At 43.3% G+C, this 17,757-nt stretch overlaps 1 protein-coding gene across 5 annotated transcripts in view; it reads right to left on the minus strand.

Annotated features, from left to right (window-relative positions):
- PARG (poly(ADP-ribose) glycohydrolase) overlaps nucleotides 1-17,757 on the minus strand; it is a 115,213-nt gene that overhangs the window by 59,223 nt on the left and 38,233 nt on the right. For 3 of the 5 annotated variants that reach the window (XM_040437954.1, XM_040437955.1, XM_040437953.1), the window contains 5 exons: nucleotides 13,642-13,750; nucleotides 10,846-10,968; nucleotides 10,689-10,772; nucleotides 9,379-9,453; nucleotides 334-426 (listed from right to left, as the gene is read on the minus strand). In XM_040437954.1, the coding sequence (XP_040293888.1) occupies nucleotides 334-426; nucleotides 9,379-9,453; nucleotides 10,689-10,772; nucleotides 10,846-10,968; nucleotides 13,642-13,750 (484 nt within the window). Of the gene's footprint in view, nucleotides 1-333; nucleotides 427-9,378; nucleotides 9,454-10,688; nucleotides 10,773-10,845; nucleotides 10,969-13,641; nucleotides 13,751-15,350; nucleotides 15,467-17,757 lie in introns of all 5 variants that reach the window. The other 2 variants (XM_040437957.1, XM_040437956.1) reach the window with 1 other exon arrangement.

Genomic DNA, 17,757 nt, shown 5'->3' on the forward strand with positions numbered 1-17,757 from the left:
TAATTAAGTGGAAAAGGGGCCCCTGTTTTTTGGTTCTCACCTACCCACAGAACAGGTGATGCGAGACCACTGATGGCTCCCACCGATCACTGGTATAATTTATTCTTGACCAGTACAGCTGCAGCCAGAGTTATGGAAACAGTCTAGACAGAACTTTAACATTTTCAAAAGTTCTATAGGTGTATATGGTTACCCATAGGTCAGAGGTACCAGTACAGTGATGGGAAAAAAACGTTTACCACTGCATTTTCTATGCAAAATGCCTACATCTTGACGTATTCATGCGAGACGAGGTAGTACCTTCAGCTCTGCTTGGAGACTAAAGATCCTTACCTGTGTGCAGAGTTTAGGGAGCCTGAGAGTCAATGAAACCATGTCAGGAAGAAGCGAGCTGAAGAGATGTGTATGCTCATCATCATCAAGAACCTGCAGGGAATAAAGCAGAAAACCTTCACTCCATGCCCTAAAATCAATCAAGCAAAAACAAGAATAAAAAGCCATAAACTATAAAATAAAGATGTATATACTTTAGTGTAGCACTAGAATCCGCACGGGGAGGAGGGGGGGGGGGGGGAAAGATATGTCTACCAATGCAGCAGTTATTTCAGGGACTTAGGAGTACTCGCAAGGGGACAAGTTTCATTATTTCACTTAAAGGAGTTTTCTGACACAAAATACTTAAGCCTCCTTTACACTGCCTGAGAATCGGCCAGATAATTGCTAACAAGCGTTCGTAGGAACACTCATTAGCGATGATCTGTCGGTGTAAAGGTGTCGCGACCATCGGGTATTATGATCGTTGGTGTGATCACCTAAATCATAGTTTGCTGGCAGCAGAGCGTGCAATCTAAACAGCGGTCTGCTGTCGGCAAACAATGATTCTGTATGGGGACAAGTGATGACATTAACAATCGCTCCTTCCCATACTGTGGAGGAGATCACTGCTGTAAATACAGGTGTCATCTCCACTGACAAGCTGGCCATTATCGACAATCATCTGCTCAACCTAGCAATGTAAAGGGACATTAGCATAGGCCATCAATATTAGATTGGCAAGGGTCTGTCTCTAGTTATCGACTGGCTGAAGGGGCCACAGCCCTACCTTCATTGTTTATCAAGCACAGTCCTCAGTCCCATTCACACCAACTTTGTAGTTCCAGAGACCCTCTTAAAAGTATTACCCTAATAGTTTATAGCTAAATTTGCTTTATAGACTGTCCACCTCTCAAACAGATGGCAAAACTTGGCAAAAATGATGTTTCCTACTGAAAGCGCTTGCTGGTATTTCAGACCAACCACTTTGCCTTCCTTGAGTGCTCATAAGCTTTAATACACACTGTAAGTGTTAGGTTGTACAAGCCAGGCCTAGCATCGATCTGGCTGGTACATGTCAGTATACCAAGGAAGGGGCCATGGATATTATAGTATCCATTAAAAATAACTAGAAAAAAATAAAATAAAATGTATTATTATTTATTTTTTACAATGGGACCTTATTGGTCAAACACAATGCAACATCACTTTGCAACACAGAATACATGAATTCATGCTATAGTCACTACATGAATAAATGTGAGGTACTTAGCAAGTATATTTCAATCATTTTTGACCATCCACCATGGCAAGGTGACCTCTTTTGGATGGGAACCTACGGTATGCCAAAGACTACATTTGGTGCCAACCAGAGGTGTGGCTGTCTCCATTTTGGTTGTGAACTCCTGACTAACCCATGTTTCCCACAAGCTGATTTTAATTATTGTAGTATAAAGCTGAGGCCTGCTCTCCCTGTATTTACTAGAGGCCAGCTGGCACCAGAAGAGGTGGCATACAGAGTGGGTTCAGCGTATACTTGGAATATGCCTTTCCTAAATTCATTGGAGGCCGGTTGGCACCAAGTAAGGACACATTTAGGATAGGTACCTGTCCAAAAGAGGTCACCTTGCTGTGGTAGATGGGCACAAATGATTACGATCAAAATATATTTGCTAAGTACATCACGTTTATTCGTATAGTGAGCATAGCATTAGTCCATATATTCTGTGTTTGCAGAGTGCTATTGTATAGAGTATCATTTTGTATTTTCAGCCACGGCGACGCGTACCAGCGCATTAGGATGTGCTGGCTAACTTTGATGCCACTGTATGGCACTGTGGAGCCCTAAAGGATATCTTAAAAGAGCCGTATACATCTTCAGATCAGCTTAGACTTCAAAGTGGAGAACATCCTTTCATTTCCAGGGACACCAAGCATCAACAGAAGCTATTCTTTTAAGACATGCTTACACAAATTTCCTGAAAATAAATATATTCAATCAAAGGGCGCCATATGCTGTCAAGATGTCCAGTATAACTGGACCCAGCCTTTATAACTGACACATCAATGGGAGGCTGTCATGCTTTATTGCTGCTGTATAGCACTTGTCAAAACTTATACTGTGACCCCAGACATAGAACTGTCATCTGGTCCTGGCGTTCACTAGCAAAGATGCTAATGAAACTTCTAGGGATAAGAAATATTATACACAAAACTCTGTAAGGTTTAATTTGCAATGTAAATTATTATAACATCATTCCTATGCCAAATAAAAGACACCCCTGTAAAATACATTTAGCAGTATTTGTAGTATTGGGGAGTAATCCTAAGACACAAGAAAAGCATTGTATAATTATTCTGCTACTCCTCCAGAAAAAAAGAAGAAGAGTGCGTTAAAATACAAACAGCATACATTTTGTATATTTAAACTATACATTTGCAATGCCAATGCCTTTAATATGAAATCCATGTGACCTGAGGTCTGACTACTGGACAGCCATAGAAAAGTATACAACACACATGTAAGTTAAAGGGGTTATCTGAGACAAAAAAAAAAAAAATGCCCCCATATGCCCGGGTCCCTCACCCTTAATCTACTTATCTAGCTCACCGCGCTGCTCATGGTCCCCGAACCGCCGCAGCTGCTCCTCCCCCCGACACCGGATGTTTTCATTCAAGCATGGGGAGAAGCAGCAGCAGTGGAGCGGGGACCAGGAGCGGCGCAGGGAGCCAGGTAAGTATATTCAGTGTGAGGGACCCGGGCATAAGGGGCATTTTTTAGTCTCGGATAAGCCTTATAAATTGTACATACACTTTGCTCAATCTTCCTCATGTGGTCCTTTGAAAGTCTACAATATGTTGCACTTCTATGTATGTGTTTAAGTGCTGGATTACAAACCCGTGTTCGTATGGGAGTATTAAAAGTCTTTAAAAAAAAATCCAGATCTTGAACATTGAGAGAAGTACATCAAACATGGAGGAGAATCCCTGAATATGTTTTTTAGGGTTGCACCACGTACCAAAATATCAGTACTTTAATGCCCAGTTCAATACGGACATTGTCAGCATTTTGATAGCAAGTTTGGCTATTGCACACCTTAGTAGCAGATCTGATTGACAGAACACAGCGCATGCATGCCATGTTCTGATCAGTGGCAGCGGAAGAAGGTGCAGGAACCGAGGAGTCTGCGAGGGTGAGAGATCCCCGAGAGGTGTGTGTATGAAAGGAACGCCCCATTTGAGTCGGTGGCGCATCGGCCGCTGCTATTTTGTGCCTTTTTGTACTACAAAAGCAATGAGTAACATACTTGGGAGTGCAGCAGGGAGCTGTAGTAGTACTAGAGGTGTCATCAGGGAGTGTAGTTCAGGCCTTCAGTGATACGGGTTTGTTCACACCATGAAATACACACCTGTATGCTATATGTTTTATAGGCTAGTAGCTGGCTCTCTTATCTGGTATACTTTAAGAGATGGGGGTGGGGGAGGGAGTCAAGATAGTACATGATGGGGCTTACTTACAAATTAACGTGAGGCACAAGGCGTTATTACTTTAGTACCTCCATGAGTAATAGTAACTTACTGCAATCAGAACCTCTTAATGAGAACATGGGGCTAATGTGAGGTACATGATGGGGCCAAGTACTATTAATTTGAGGTACATGGAGGTCCAAATAGATAAAACCATGTGTCTCACATTACCAGCAAGTAACTCCATCATGTACCTAACGCATAAACCCCATGTTGCCCAATATGTGAAGAGGTTAAATGGTTTAAACAATATGGACAACGTGCCTCACATTAGTAATAATGGGGTTAATGTGTGGGTACTTTTGTGTTTGTTTTTTTCCCCGTACGTTACTCAGTATCGATATCGAAGTCCAAGTTCTGGCATGGTGACAACTCTAATGGCATGACTGACAGTCTATACAAGAGGCAATAGATAGCACCAGCCATGACTTTTCAGTTTTACAAAAAAAAGTCCCTGTGTGACAGCTCATCAAATCCTACAAAACGAGCACATGACGCATGATCCCAGACAGGCCTATCCATCACAGAGCAGGGAACAATAATCAGGCCTGAAAATGCCGGCTGCATGCAAAGCGGGTCCGAGCTTAACATTTCTCTTCTCATTGTGCTGTGTCTGGGGTTTTTCTGCTTAACCCTGTCGTATTCAGTCAAAGAAAAATATTACCGGAAAGGGCCAACATGAAATCTAGGGATTAGTTTTCATTTGGTGTGGCTTCTGTATCCTTCTTTCTAGAGACCACATTATGTAGATGCTACATGGAGAAGATCTTTAGAAAGAGGGAACCAATGTTTAATACAAAACATCCCACAAATTAGACAAAAAGAAAATGCAACTATATTAATACAACAAAATGCTGCTCCCCAGTGTAATGTGCTCCCTTACTCGCCTCTCCACTCTTTCTAGGGGTGAATCCAATAAATAGCAGTACAGAATGCCCTAATTTCCTTCTTCACTCTAGGTCGAAATACAACTGTATGTTTCTAGGAATTTTGTAGGGACCAATGAATGAAAGGTATTGGACCACTTCCCTTGCTTCACTTGGAGATCACTAGGTTAGTCCACCACTGGATGAAGGAGAAGGTGGACCAGAAATTGAGGAGTTTATCTTCCAAAATCACCACTTATTGTCACAAATGGGATTTGCTCCCTAGGATTCATATTTACTCGATATTTTTGTCATGTCTGTGTGGCGTATCAGCAGCTTACAACAGGTCAAGCAGTGCAGATCTTCTCCAGAGAAATTTTTTGTTGTGAGGCAAGACGTTGCATCGCCATCTAAATGTTAAAGTGTATATTTAAATTTGCGAACAATATTTTTAATGCTAAAAGGCATTGCTGAATCAGTCTTGATAAAAATATTCAAATGTTTAGCATTCAGCTCCCATTCAGTCTTATGTGTCTCCATTGTAAGGGTGTATTCACACGACCGTATATAGTTTGCAGTCCACAAAATATACGCCCATGTGACATCTGTGTTGCATGCGGTTTTTTTCATTGTAACAATGCCTATTCTTGTCCATAAAACTGACATGTTCTATCTTTTTTGCGAAAATGCGGAACGGACATAAGGATGCTGACAGCACACTGTGCGCCTTCTGCATTTTTTGCAGACCCGGATGCGGAGAAAAAAAAAAAATATATAGTTGTGTGGGTGGGGCCTAACAAAAAATCCTGCGGCCTTATTTTGTTGAATCTGCTCCTGACCAAATGTTAGCAGGAAGTTGGGGTAGACAAAAGGGAGTATGACTGAAGGATCCTCAGACTACGCAGGGTTTGTTTGTAGTCTGTAGCCAAGGAGACACAGCAGCACTGAATAGGAGCTGGGAATTTGAAATAGTAAGATGCTTTTAAACCAACACTATTTGCTAAATTTCCTAATTTGCCTGCAAAGGCAGGCATACACTGTAAAATTGCCAGGTTTTGTGTTGCTCTGGTGTGGTTGGCCGTGCAGTCCGTGACCTGCACCGAACAGCATAACGAAGGGTCCCTTTGCCGTTTCCATCTGTCTGTGTAGCGGTGTCTGGTACTGCGGCCCATTCCAGTCACTTGGCATGCCATGTCATCTTACAATGTCATCTTAGGTACTGGAGAGCACCAGACAGAGATGTAAGTTACAAAAAATAAGATCAAGTATTAATACAGTGAAAAGTCCACAAATCTTTTCTTTGTGGTTTCAGAAGAATTAACCATATCCCAGAATCCCACCCTCCTTAACTCATGGTAGAGTCTTCAGGGGTTTGGTGACAAATCATGGGGCTTTCTTCTGGCTTTACACATTTTGTGGATCAGGCTGGATCAGAAAAGACAGATTTGTCTTTGAGCCTAGAATAGAGAACTACGTGATGTGCTGTCAGCTGCAGATTCATATTATTGGCGAGTACAAAACATGCTACAATCCCTGGCTAATAGGATCTGCCGCGTAGACGATCTGTCATATGAGCAGAGGCCTCTAATACAGTGAGGGTCCATTTATCAACTATATGTAATTGAGTAGGACATGTGCTTAACTCTCAAATCAATCAGGTCTATGTCTACCACTCACAGACCGGCAGTCAAGGGATTCTGCCTACACAGTAGTGTCAGGACCAAGAAATGCGTCTATGGCATAGTACACTTCACAAAAAATGTGACAAAACTGGGAATTCTACACCAATTTTTCTGGCTGTGCAGTGCCAGTGTACTGATGACCTATCCTCTGAGTAGTTCCCTAATATCAGATCAGCGGGGGAACGACTCCCAACATCTCTGCCAGTTATCTGTTTGGAGAGGTTGCGGCGCTTATGAACTGAAGAAGAGGTTGTAGTTACACTGCACCACCTCTACAGATAGACAGCATGCCGTTAGAGGGGTATTTCAGTTGTTTGAAGCTACCCCCTACCAACAGGATAGGAAATAACTAATAGATTGGTGGGGATACCGCTGGGACCGCTGCTCCATTCATTTCTATGGGCATTCCGGAGATAGTGGGGCGCTGTACTTGTCTATGTCCAGAACTTCCATAGAAATAAATAGGGCAGGCACGCACTGCTCCATTCATTTCGGGGGACCTGCAAGGGGTATGGGGCCCCTGTTCTTGTGATCGGTGGGGGTCTCAGCGGTCGTACCTCCACCAATCTAATATCCGATCCTGTAGATAGGAGGATAACTTCAAACAACTGGAATACCCCGTTAAACAGCGAACAGGGCGAGCACTGCGACCGCTTCAGCTAGCTGATCACATCTCTTGGGAGTCCTTCTTGGAGTTAGGATTCTAGTAAAAAGTGTATCTGCTTATGACACGGCCAGGGTAAGTATATATATTAAATTAATTACACACGGTAGGGCAGGCTGCTGGCCCTGCATGTACCCCATGAATAGGTGGGAGCAAGTGAATGACTGTCCATTAGACAGCATGCAAGGAATCAAACAAGATTTTTTTTTCCTTTGCATAATACGGGAATGATCTCAGCTACCTTATCATCTTCAGTTAATAGCGCCATGCATCAATATGGCAGTGGCACCCACTGCACAACTGAAAATTAAAACTTGCGGTGCTGCAGGCTATTTGTAGCGCTATACAGCAATCACGGGTAATTACATATAAAAGACTGAAGCATGCAGCAGAATGCACAAACACAACATATGCAATCTCTAAATGCAATCATTATTGACCCCAAAGCTTTCAAAGGGATTGCTTCCCATTGATCTGCAGGGATGCATTACGGATGACTGTGTATAGGGTACAAATTCTTCTGACAATGACAAAAAGCATTAGCAAGATGCAGAATAACCCCTGAGATTTAGTGTAACCACTCGAAATATCCTTCAAAAGGAAGACCTCATCATTATTACTTCAAGTACAAAAAAGGATCTGCTTATATATTCATCCTAGGCATCGTCAGTACGTCACTTCCCACAAACCCCCATTATAGTAATGCACCGAGGCTATGGCCTGTGTTTAATATGCGCTTTAAACCAGGCTTCTTATACCGCAGAGCTCCTTTATTTTAGATGGCATAGTAAAGGATGCCCTGCTGAAGGGGAAGAGTGGGGGTCCTTGACCGAGTCCTTGTACTGTATAAAGGGCAGACAAGTCCTCTCAGGCACAGGACGTCATGGGGGTCTCTAGAGACAGTAAGGACCTCACAGAGGACTCTCGTGCCCTCGTCTGTATAAAGCGTAGTAAGGGCAGCCCTGTTACCAAGCTGGGTATATAGCATAAAAGTGGCGCCTGTAGCTGCTATGAAGGATCCAGTATAGGGTAGTCCTATTTAACTTTCTAACACGAGGGTAGCACCACAGCAATGGCTCTGCTATTTTTACTAGGTATGAAGCCTGCTCAACTGTCTAATTGCACCCAAAAATGTATATAATATATTGCACTGCCAGTTAAAACACGTGAAGTATGGACACAATCATCTCCAGTTATTTTAGCCTGTGTGGAAGTCAATACAAGTCCTCATGCACACAACCGTGTCAGTTTTGGGTTCAACAAATCACAGATCCGCAAATTACGGATGCGGTCTGTGTGCCGCATTTTTGCTGACCCACTGGCTTCAATGGCTCCATGGTGTGCATTCTGCAAAATACATACAGTCGTGTGTATGAGGCCTCAGTCAAGGATTCTTACCCTATATTATTCACAATGTTTCCTAGTATGCAGTATACCTGTATTTTCTATTTCTTTTTCATGCTTCTTATACAATACGGATCCTTGTAACCCGCCTTCTACCAAACATTAACTGAGGATATTCCCCAACTTTCGCACTCAAAAAGACAGCAAGTAGTTTACAAGTATTCATAAATGGACTGCTTTCTTTTCCCCAAGGACCAAAAGGCGTAAAAGGAACCAGAGTGCACAAAGATCAATGGGGAGGCATACGAATACCCGCCAATTTTTGTGGGACCAGTCGACTATCTTATGTGCATAGGGGCTTCATAGAAAGATTGGGCAAGAGATAAGTTGTCAATGATATAGGGTGCCTGGACGTGGTACAGATGTGTGCAGAAATCCGCACCAAAACCACACATAAAAAAACAAAAACAAACACCACCACATAAACCGCGCTATTGTGATTTTGGTGTGGATTTGATGCAGATTTTTTTGCAGATCTCACTCTTCCATTGAAAAGGGTAAAAACTGCACAAGAAAAACACAGTTGACATGCTGCAGATTTCAAAGTCCACACCCAATAAAAAAAGAAAAGTGTACATGAGATCTGATCTCGCGCAGTTTGCTGGTTCTGCATTACGTTAAGGTTTTTCTGCATTGGGGGGGGGGGGGAACGAACAATATCCTTACTCCTCTCTCCCCACAACTACTACACACTCGAACAAACCGAAAATGGACGTATACGGGAAGACGTAGCTGAAGGACACCTAAATGGATAATTCTATGTTTATGCGAAAAGATGAGGTTTATTACATTTACAAAGTCATGCTATAGTACTTATATCAGGCAAATGGTGACTGGCATCACAATGTAGGTGTTTCATTGTTACTCCCCAATACATGCACAATACTTCATAAATCTGGAAGTTAGAAAATAAAATTATTACCTTCACGCAAAAGTCATTTAATGCTGTAAAGTCCCATTTCTTGGAGTACAATGTATTGTATGACAGAATTGCCTCCTGGAAGGACAAAATGTTCATATGCTTAGAACACGCAGTGAATGTCAAATAAGGAGTATGTGATTCCCATGTATGTGGGAGTATATCGCCATCTGCAGGCCAGTAAAAAGAGGAGCAAGAAAAAAGCAATACTGTTATGCAATAATTTCTTACACTATTCTGTCAACTTCATTACTTCTTAGTTTCTGTTGGTTGCCGATAATCAAACAAAAAAAGCTAATTTAAAGGGGATGTCCAAAAGAACTGACAGCAGTGAACATTAAAAACTAATTAAAAAACAAACATTAATACATTTAATAAAATTGGGGTAACAGTACCTAATGTAGGGCTGAAATGATTACTCGATTGAAATTTTTTGCATCGAGGATTCGTTTGTGTCATGTGACCACGAGCTATTACTCACCACTCCGTGGTCACCCGCATCGTGCTACACTTTCTTCCTGACACATAGTCAGGTCATAGTGCACGTAAGCGTGCACTATGACCCGACGCTGTGTGATGTCAGGACAGTGCAGCCGCAGAAAAGATGATGGAGGAGCTGTGGAGTGGCGCCCTTACAGGAAAGGTAAGTACTGTCGCTGGGGACATGGCTAGGAGGGGGAGATGGTGGCACTGGGGGATAGTGGAGTTGACGGCAAGGGGGGGGGGGAATAGTGGAGTTGACGGCAAGGGGGGGGGGAAGATAGTGGAGCTGACGGCAAGGGGGGGGGGGGGAAGATAGTGGAGCTGACGGCAAGGGGGGGAAGATAGTGGAGCTGACGGCAAGGGGGGGGGATAGTGGAGCTGACGGCAAGGGGGGGGGGATAGTGGAGCTGACGGCAAGGGGGGGGGGGATAGTGGAGCTGACGGCAAGGGGGGGGAACGGAGCTGACGGCACTGGGGGGGGAACGGAGCTGACGGCACTGGGGGGAACTGATGCACTTGGGCTTATCGCACAGGGGGGAACGAAGGTGTTGGGGACTGATGGGAGGGGGTCTGATGCGTTTTTATAAAGGAAAACTGTCTATAAATTAATTTTTTCTTATTAGATTACTTGATTCATCGTAAAAAATAAATCAATAGAATATTCGATTTCTAAAATAATCGTTTACTGCAGCCTTAACCTAATGCAACATAAAGTGTGACCAGCATGGTTCTATAGCGATTCATCGCTTATTCCACACAAATTGTTTGAAGTTATCCCATCCATGGTCAGTCGGCTGCAGTAAGCTTACTGCGTAGACTCCAGTACCTACCTTCAATTCACTTGAGTTTCTTAAATTCCTACTGAGAGAGGTCTTTATGAGGTTCCATCGACTCCCAGACACCTTTCCTCCATTCTGTAAGCAAGTCAGACCATAAATGTGGGAACAACTTCAATCACTGCAGTTTATTTTGTCATAGATTTCTTACCTGGTCATCTACCGGATAAAGGTTCAGATGTGAGAAGGGCATTTTAACGTGTATGTTGTCCCATTTGTCAACGAAAGAAGTCGGATGCGGTAAGGGCACCACATTCTCTTCTAATTGGTCAAACTGTGAAAAAAAGCAATTTCCTCTATATTGTCGTGTTGTCAATTTTGCAGGAAAATAAATGTGAGAAATCTTTCCGTTAAAGGGATTGCCTCATCATAGACAAAAATTGTTGTTTTTTTTTTAGGAGAAATTACGGGCGTTCTGTTGATATCCAGTGACCATTGCAGCAGACATGTAACATGGCCACCATTTGGCTGAATGGCCATCTGTGCAATACACGGGGGGCCCTATTGCATGTCAGCAGTTCTCCACCATGGCCCATAGAAGCAAGTCTAATCAGGCAACCCTCCCAATGACCATTCATATACCGTAGTAGGGCATAGAGACCGCTGATGGGACAACCAGTTTAATATTCCTATTGATTTTAATCAGAGTTGAGCGAACCTGCCTTTTGGCAGGGTCGAGTTCGGGGTTTAACCCGTAGGATACCAGCGCCGTATATATGTGCTGCACTGGGAAGTGTGCTGTATGCGCCAGCATCGCTGAAAACACCAATGCAGGCACATTAACCCTTGCACTGCCACGGTTAGCGTGACCGTGGCATGTGCGGTATCCTCACGGGTCCAGAGTGTCCATCGGGTCCCCACGCTGCTGTGACGGGGACCCAATGGCAGGGACGGCAGCCCAATGCCTTCCTTAGTCATCATGGCTGCCATCCCTGTGAGCCTGTGAGATCAGCCCCCTGGATTGCAAAGGCAGGAAGGCTGTAAGTGTATTACACTGTGTAATACACTTACAGCCAATGCATTACAATACAGAAGTATTGTAATGCACTGTAAAGGGGATCAGACCCCCAAAAGTTGAAGTCCCAGAGTGGGACAAAAATAACAAATAATAAATTAAGTTTAAAAAAATAAAACGCGTTTCCCAAAATAAAGTAAAAAAAATAAAAATAGGGAAAAATAAAGAAAAGTACACATATTAGGTATCGCAGTGTCTGTATCGACCGCCTCTATAAAAATATCACATGATCCACTCCATCAGGTGAATGCTGTATATATAAAAAAATAAATGTACCCCAAAATGGTACCAGTGAAAACGTCACCTCATCCCTCAAAAAATGAGCCCCCACATAAGACAATTACTCAAAAAATCCAATCCATCAAAATCTGCGCTGCAAAAGCCATGTGGCGCTCCTTCCGTTCTGAATCCTGCCATGCGCCCCCACATCGGTTTACCACCACATATGGGGTGTTGCCGTATTCAGGAGAAAATGGGTAATAAATTATGGGGTGCTTTTTCTACTGTTACCCCTTGTGAAAATGAAAAATTTGGGGCTAAAGCAACATTTTATTAGAAGAAATTAAACTTTTCATTTTCACAGCCAAGTGTTTCCAAATTCCGTAAAACGCTTAGGGGGTCAAAGTGCTCAGTACCCCCCTTAATATATTCTTTAAGGTGTGTAGTTTCCAAAATGGGGTCACTTTTTGAGGATTTCCACTGAGGGGTACGTCAGGGTCTCTTAAAAATGGTGCCTAAAAACCATTCTAGCAAAATCTACCTCCAAAATCCATATGGTGCTCCTTTCCTTCTGACCACTGGCACATGCCCATACAGCAGTTTACCACATATGGGGTATTTCTCTAAACTGCAGAATCAGAGTAATATATCCTGAGGTTTATTTTGCTGTTAACCCTTGCTGTGTTGCAAGAAATAAATGATTAAAACCCCCAAAAAAAAAAATACCAAAAAAGTGAAATTTCGAAATTTCACCTCCATTTTCCTTTAATTCTTGTGGAACACCTCAAGGGTTAACAAAGTTTGTAACATCAGTTTTGAATAATTTGAGGGGTGTAATTTCTAAAATGGGGTCATTTATGGGTGGTTTCCATAACGTAAGCCCTTCAAAATCACTTTATAACTGAATTGGTGCTTAAAAAATGGTTTTGGAAATGTTGTTGAAAATCGGAAAAATTCGAAGCCTTCTAACGTCCCAAAAAAATAAAATGACATTTACAAAATGATGCCAACATAAAGCAGACACATAGGGAATGTTGATTGATAACTATTGTATGAGGTATTACCATCTGTCTTAAAAGTAGAGAAATTCAAATTTAGAAAATTGTGATTTTTTTTTTCAAATCTTTGGTAAATTTTGGATTATTTTATATATAAAGGTGAAAGATATCGACTCAAATTTACCACTGTCGTGAAGTACAATGTGTCACGAGAAAACAATCTCAGAACGGCTTGGATAAGTAAATTCGTTCCAAAGTTATTACCACATAAAATGACATGTCAGCTTTGCAAAAATCGGCCTGGGATTTAAGATGAAAAGTGGCTCGGCACTGAAAGGGTTAAGTAAATTACGCAATTGTTTCCGTTCTCACGGAATCCATCACATAATTCAATGCCGGCATGCCGCATAATACAAGTGTATGGCCAGCCCTGAGGGTTCCGTTCTGCTGGCCATACACTTATATTATGACGCCATGCAGGCATGGAATTACCTTTTGGATTCTGTGAGAACGGAATCCATGACATAATTCACTTAAACCCCGAACCTCCCTAAAGGCAGGTTCGCTCAACTCTAATTTTAATGAAATTTGTGACCTCAGTTGGGTCCAGTTAGGCCCAATCCATCCTGACTTTGGCTTTAGAGGAGTATAATACTGTGGCATAAAAAGAACAGTAACCTCACAGATGTGAGTATCATTTCCCCTTCGATCTTACCTTCACAGTAACCGTGTGGCTTGGAGAAGGCCTCAGTGCCTGCTCTTGTATGTGACAAACAGGCATTCGGTTCATTTCTGCCAGTGGCGTCCCCAGCCATGTCACCTTGCTGTATATGCAACAGATGAGAGTTATTCAACAGTAGGCAGAGTGCCATAGGAGCACGTACAGACAATGAAAGGATTGCAGGCCATTCACACTCATACACACCGACTACGGAAGTTTAGATCCAAACTTTAGGCTCAATAGATTTCGGCAGCTTCTGGACACAGTCTTATATTTTTGGAGGACTTGAGGAAATGTCCTTTTGTATAAACGCTCGTTCTCGATAATTGGCCTGTGTAAAAGGTGCCAGCGATCAAACGCTCGCTCATCAGGTGACTGTGTAGTTCTGCCGGTACCAAAAATGATCGTTCCTGAGCAGCAGATCGAGCTGTCTAAAAGGCAATCTGCTTGCCAGGAATAATAATTGACACTGCATTTTTGTGGCATCTGTCGGAAGATTCCCTGCCATACACCTCTGATGGAAGCCACCATATAGGCACACAACGGCATCAAATTGTAGATAAAAACATCTGGATGCCATTGTATCCAGAGGCAAGAAAGACAGCAGTCAAAAGGACTCTCTTGGCTTCTATCACATGAATGGGGGGCCTAGGGATGGTAGACCTAGAAAGAAAACCATTCTCTGTGTATCAGGACAAACACTAAAGCTCCTGTCAGGGGACAGAGTTGAACTTGCCTGGTCTCCACTGCAGACAATTGCACTACAGGCGATTATAATAAACTGCCTCCTTGCCTAACGGTGTTCATACATACTCTATAAAAGTCATCCAATGGAGTGGCCAACTAGATAATGCATTCAGGGGTCTAAAGACACTGCCAGGATAGCAGATGTCAAGGGAAAGAAGAATGCAGCATGTTGGATTTCAGTATGCCTGATCTTCTGCTGTTGTGGGAGGTAGCTGCTGCAAACATGGCGGAGTCCAGCTGTATGGAACGTTCAACTCCTCTAGTAGCAGCTCATCTCCCCCAGAATCAAAGGGTCGGGCACGTTGAAACCAACATGCATGATCCCCGGCAAACATGCCGAGAGGCGGCCGGACAAAACCGCAGCATGCAGCATGTTTGCCGTGCTGCAACCGGACCCATAGTAAATGGGGCCAGAGTGGACTTCCGGCCGCACACGTGGGCTAGCGTTAGCAGGGCCTGGCAGGGGAACGCTAATGTGAAAGTAGCCTTAGACAATCTCCTGTAGGACTGAAGTGTAAAACTAAATTGACTATACTTTCTTTTATTGATGCCCAGTACTCCAGAACACTTGATAATCTGCCAGGTCAGGAATATTACTACATTTATGCCTCATTCACAGTCAGTGTTTTGGTCGGTGATTTACATCAGCGATTTTGAGCCAAAACCAGAAGTGGAGCCTCTACAGACATAAGGTATAAGGGAAAGATCTGCTCCTGTTCTGTGTTTAGAGCCGCGCCTGGTTTTGGCTCAAAATCACTGAGGGAAATCACTGACCGAACGCTGACATGTGAATGAGGCATTAGAAATATAAACCTGGGCATTCACCAAAAGCAACCTGAAGATGCAGAGCTCTAATAAATAAAAGGGCCTTATAACTAGAACTACATAAAGACTTTCGACTGACTGTTCAGCATTCACAGAGGACAGATAAATTAACCCTTACAGCGGGAACTTACACATCTTTGAAGGAGCACTCGACTGTGTGAAATTCAAAAGGTCTCTTCCAAATCCCACGTTTAACTTCCAGGGCAGCAAAGAATGCTAATCCACAGGGTGCAATGTACCTCATCATCTGGCCAGGACACAATGTGAACAATTACAAGGAAAAACCTCCAGAAATTGTAGATAAAAGCTAGCTAAACTTCTACTAAAAGCATCAAACATTAGATTTCTAAAATTATACTGAACTGAATCTACCCTGTGCTAAATGTGCTTGACACATGAATATCTGGAGAAAAAAAAAAAAAATAATATATAAAATGGTTCCACTAGAGGGTGCCAAGTGTTTCACCATCATGCTCCTCAAAAATTTACAGGGGTTGTCTGGACATACTCTCCCGTCTGATCTCACATTAGGCATGGAGAGACGCAGCTGAAATCTGGGCTGAACAATGGCTAAAGCAACCGGCCAATGCATCACGCATGGGTTTCCATTACACAGGATACCACCTCTGCAACCTACTCACTGAAGTCCTTCCCAGCATGAAGTAGCGGCCATTCACCACTGATTGGGTGGATGGGTGTATCTGCACTAGCCCTTTAAGGAGTCTGAACAACCCAGGCCTTTCTTGACTAAATTATTTGAGAAGGCCAACTGATGTAGGATTACTAATTTTCTGCACATAAGTTTACATGTTCTTGCTGCAGCAACCGGCCAAAACCCTACCCACAAGTGGCAGCCAGGAGCCACACAATTTTGCAGGTGAGGGTGATGTCTCACCTTAAAATCGTGTGGCCGATCCATTGGCCACTGTGGGCGCACAGGTTCTTGGGCCACATGCGGCAGCCGGAACATGTACATAATCTCAATCAATTCTGAAGTATGTAGTGATCTAGCCTTTCCAACTCTAGTTCAGGGTCTAATGGGTAAATTTAGGCCGCATCAGTTTAATCCTTTGGAAAGTTTATCTGGCATATGTCCTTGTTTAGGCCTGTGCCATACAGTGACATTTGGTAACGCTCAAGCTATGGATAGTAAAATAAATAGATGAATACTGGCTTACTGCAACTTCAAGTGACCTTGCAATCGTACCAATCCTGGAGACCATGGCCTAACATCTAATACAGGGGTGCACAACTTGCAGCCTGCGATGCCATTCTGTGCAGCCCCCGACCGCCTGCTCATAGGCATGCCTGTGAGTGTCTCGTGGCTGCTTACATTTATTTTTTGTGTTCCGAGAGAAATAAAGTGGCATGTAGAGTGAGAGTGTTGACTGGCAAGTACTGGTGGGGCACAGTGTGGCCACCTTGGACATCCACATATATTGGCAAAATGGGGGTCTTGTGATCCCTGTAAGGCACTACAGAAAGGAGTAGATGAAATGGAGAGGTGACTATGAAAGCATCTCGGATAAACTACAATGGAGGGAGACATGGGGAGAAAAGCACTGCAATAGGCGGTCATTTGGAAAGTGGAGCCAGCATGCAGACTGACAATGTGGCTCTCAGGCAAGAAGATGTTGTGCACCCATAATCTAATGTGTAAAGAGGCCTCCCGACTCTCCCCACTGCAGATATCGAGAGGAAAAATACTTTGGCTCTTGGATTTTAACTTGCCCAGTCCTTTCATCGTTCGTGCAGCCACACCAATTACCATTTCTGGGCAGCAGATCGTGATGTCAAAACAGTGATCTGCTGCCCAGAAACAATGATTCCGTATGGTGACGAGCAATTGCAATAGCGATCCCTCGTCTTCATACTGTGAAGGAGATCACCTCCTTCCCAACAATCGGCTGTACATCGGAGTGCCTAAACCCGCCTTAACTAGCAGAAGCTGGCACCAGTACAGGACAAACCTGGGAAGATACTAGAGCTTAGTGGGATGGAGATTTGGGTAAACATACTTCGCCGATTTAGAAGCCATGCATCTTTTCTTCTGGGAGTTGACAGCTGTAACCAGCATTAGCGCAGTGCAGATCTCAGACCCGGAAGAGCCTTCTAAGATCAACTGCCCATGATTGAAGTTTCACTGGCATAAGTGTAAGATTTCAGGGTCAGGAATCAGAACAGAGAGGATGCCTGGCCCTATCAATCAAGTCATGAAGGGGAATGGCGACTGGGAAGAGGAAGTAAAGTGGTGCTCTGAGGGGTTAGGCCAGTCCTTGGTGCTCCAATCAGCTCATCTGTATAAGAATAAAAGTAGTAATTATGCTTCAACGGCACATCCATATAGAGGGCTCATTTAATTCACCATGATCAGACCCCACCAAGCAGTATGCCTGGTTTAATAGGGTTGATCATAAAGACGGATGCTCTTAAACCCCTTAAAGATCATCCATTTGTGCATATTCGTTTTTTCCTCTCCACATTCCAATAGCCATAACTTTTAAAATTTTCTGTTGACTTAGCCATATGAGGGCTTAG

Source organism: Bufo bufo, chromosome 6 (genome assembly GCF_905171765.1).
Source record: "Bufo bufo chromosome 6, aBufBuf1.1, whole genome shotgun sequence".
In the NCBI taxonomy this organism is placed as follows: domain Eukaryota; kingdom Metazoa; phylum Chordata; class Amphibia; order Anura; family Bufonidae; genus Bufo; species Bufo bufo.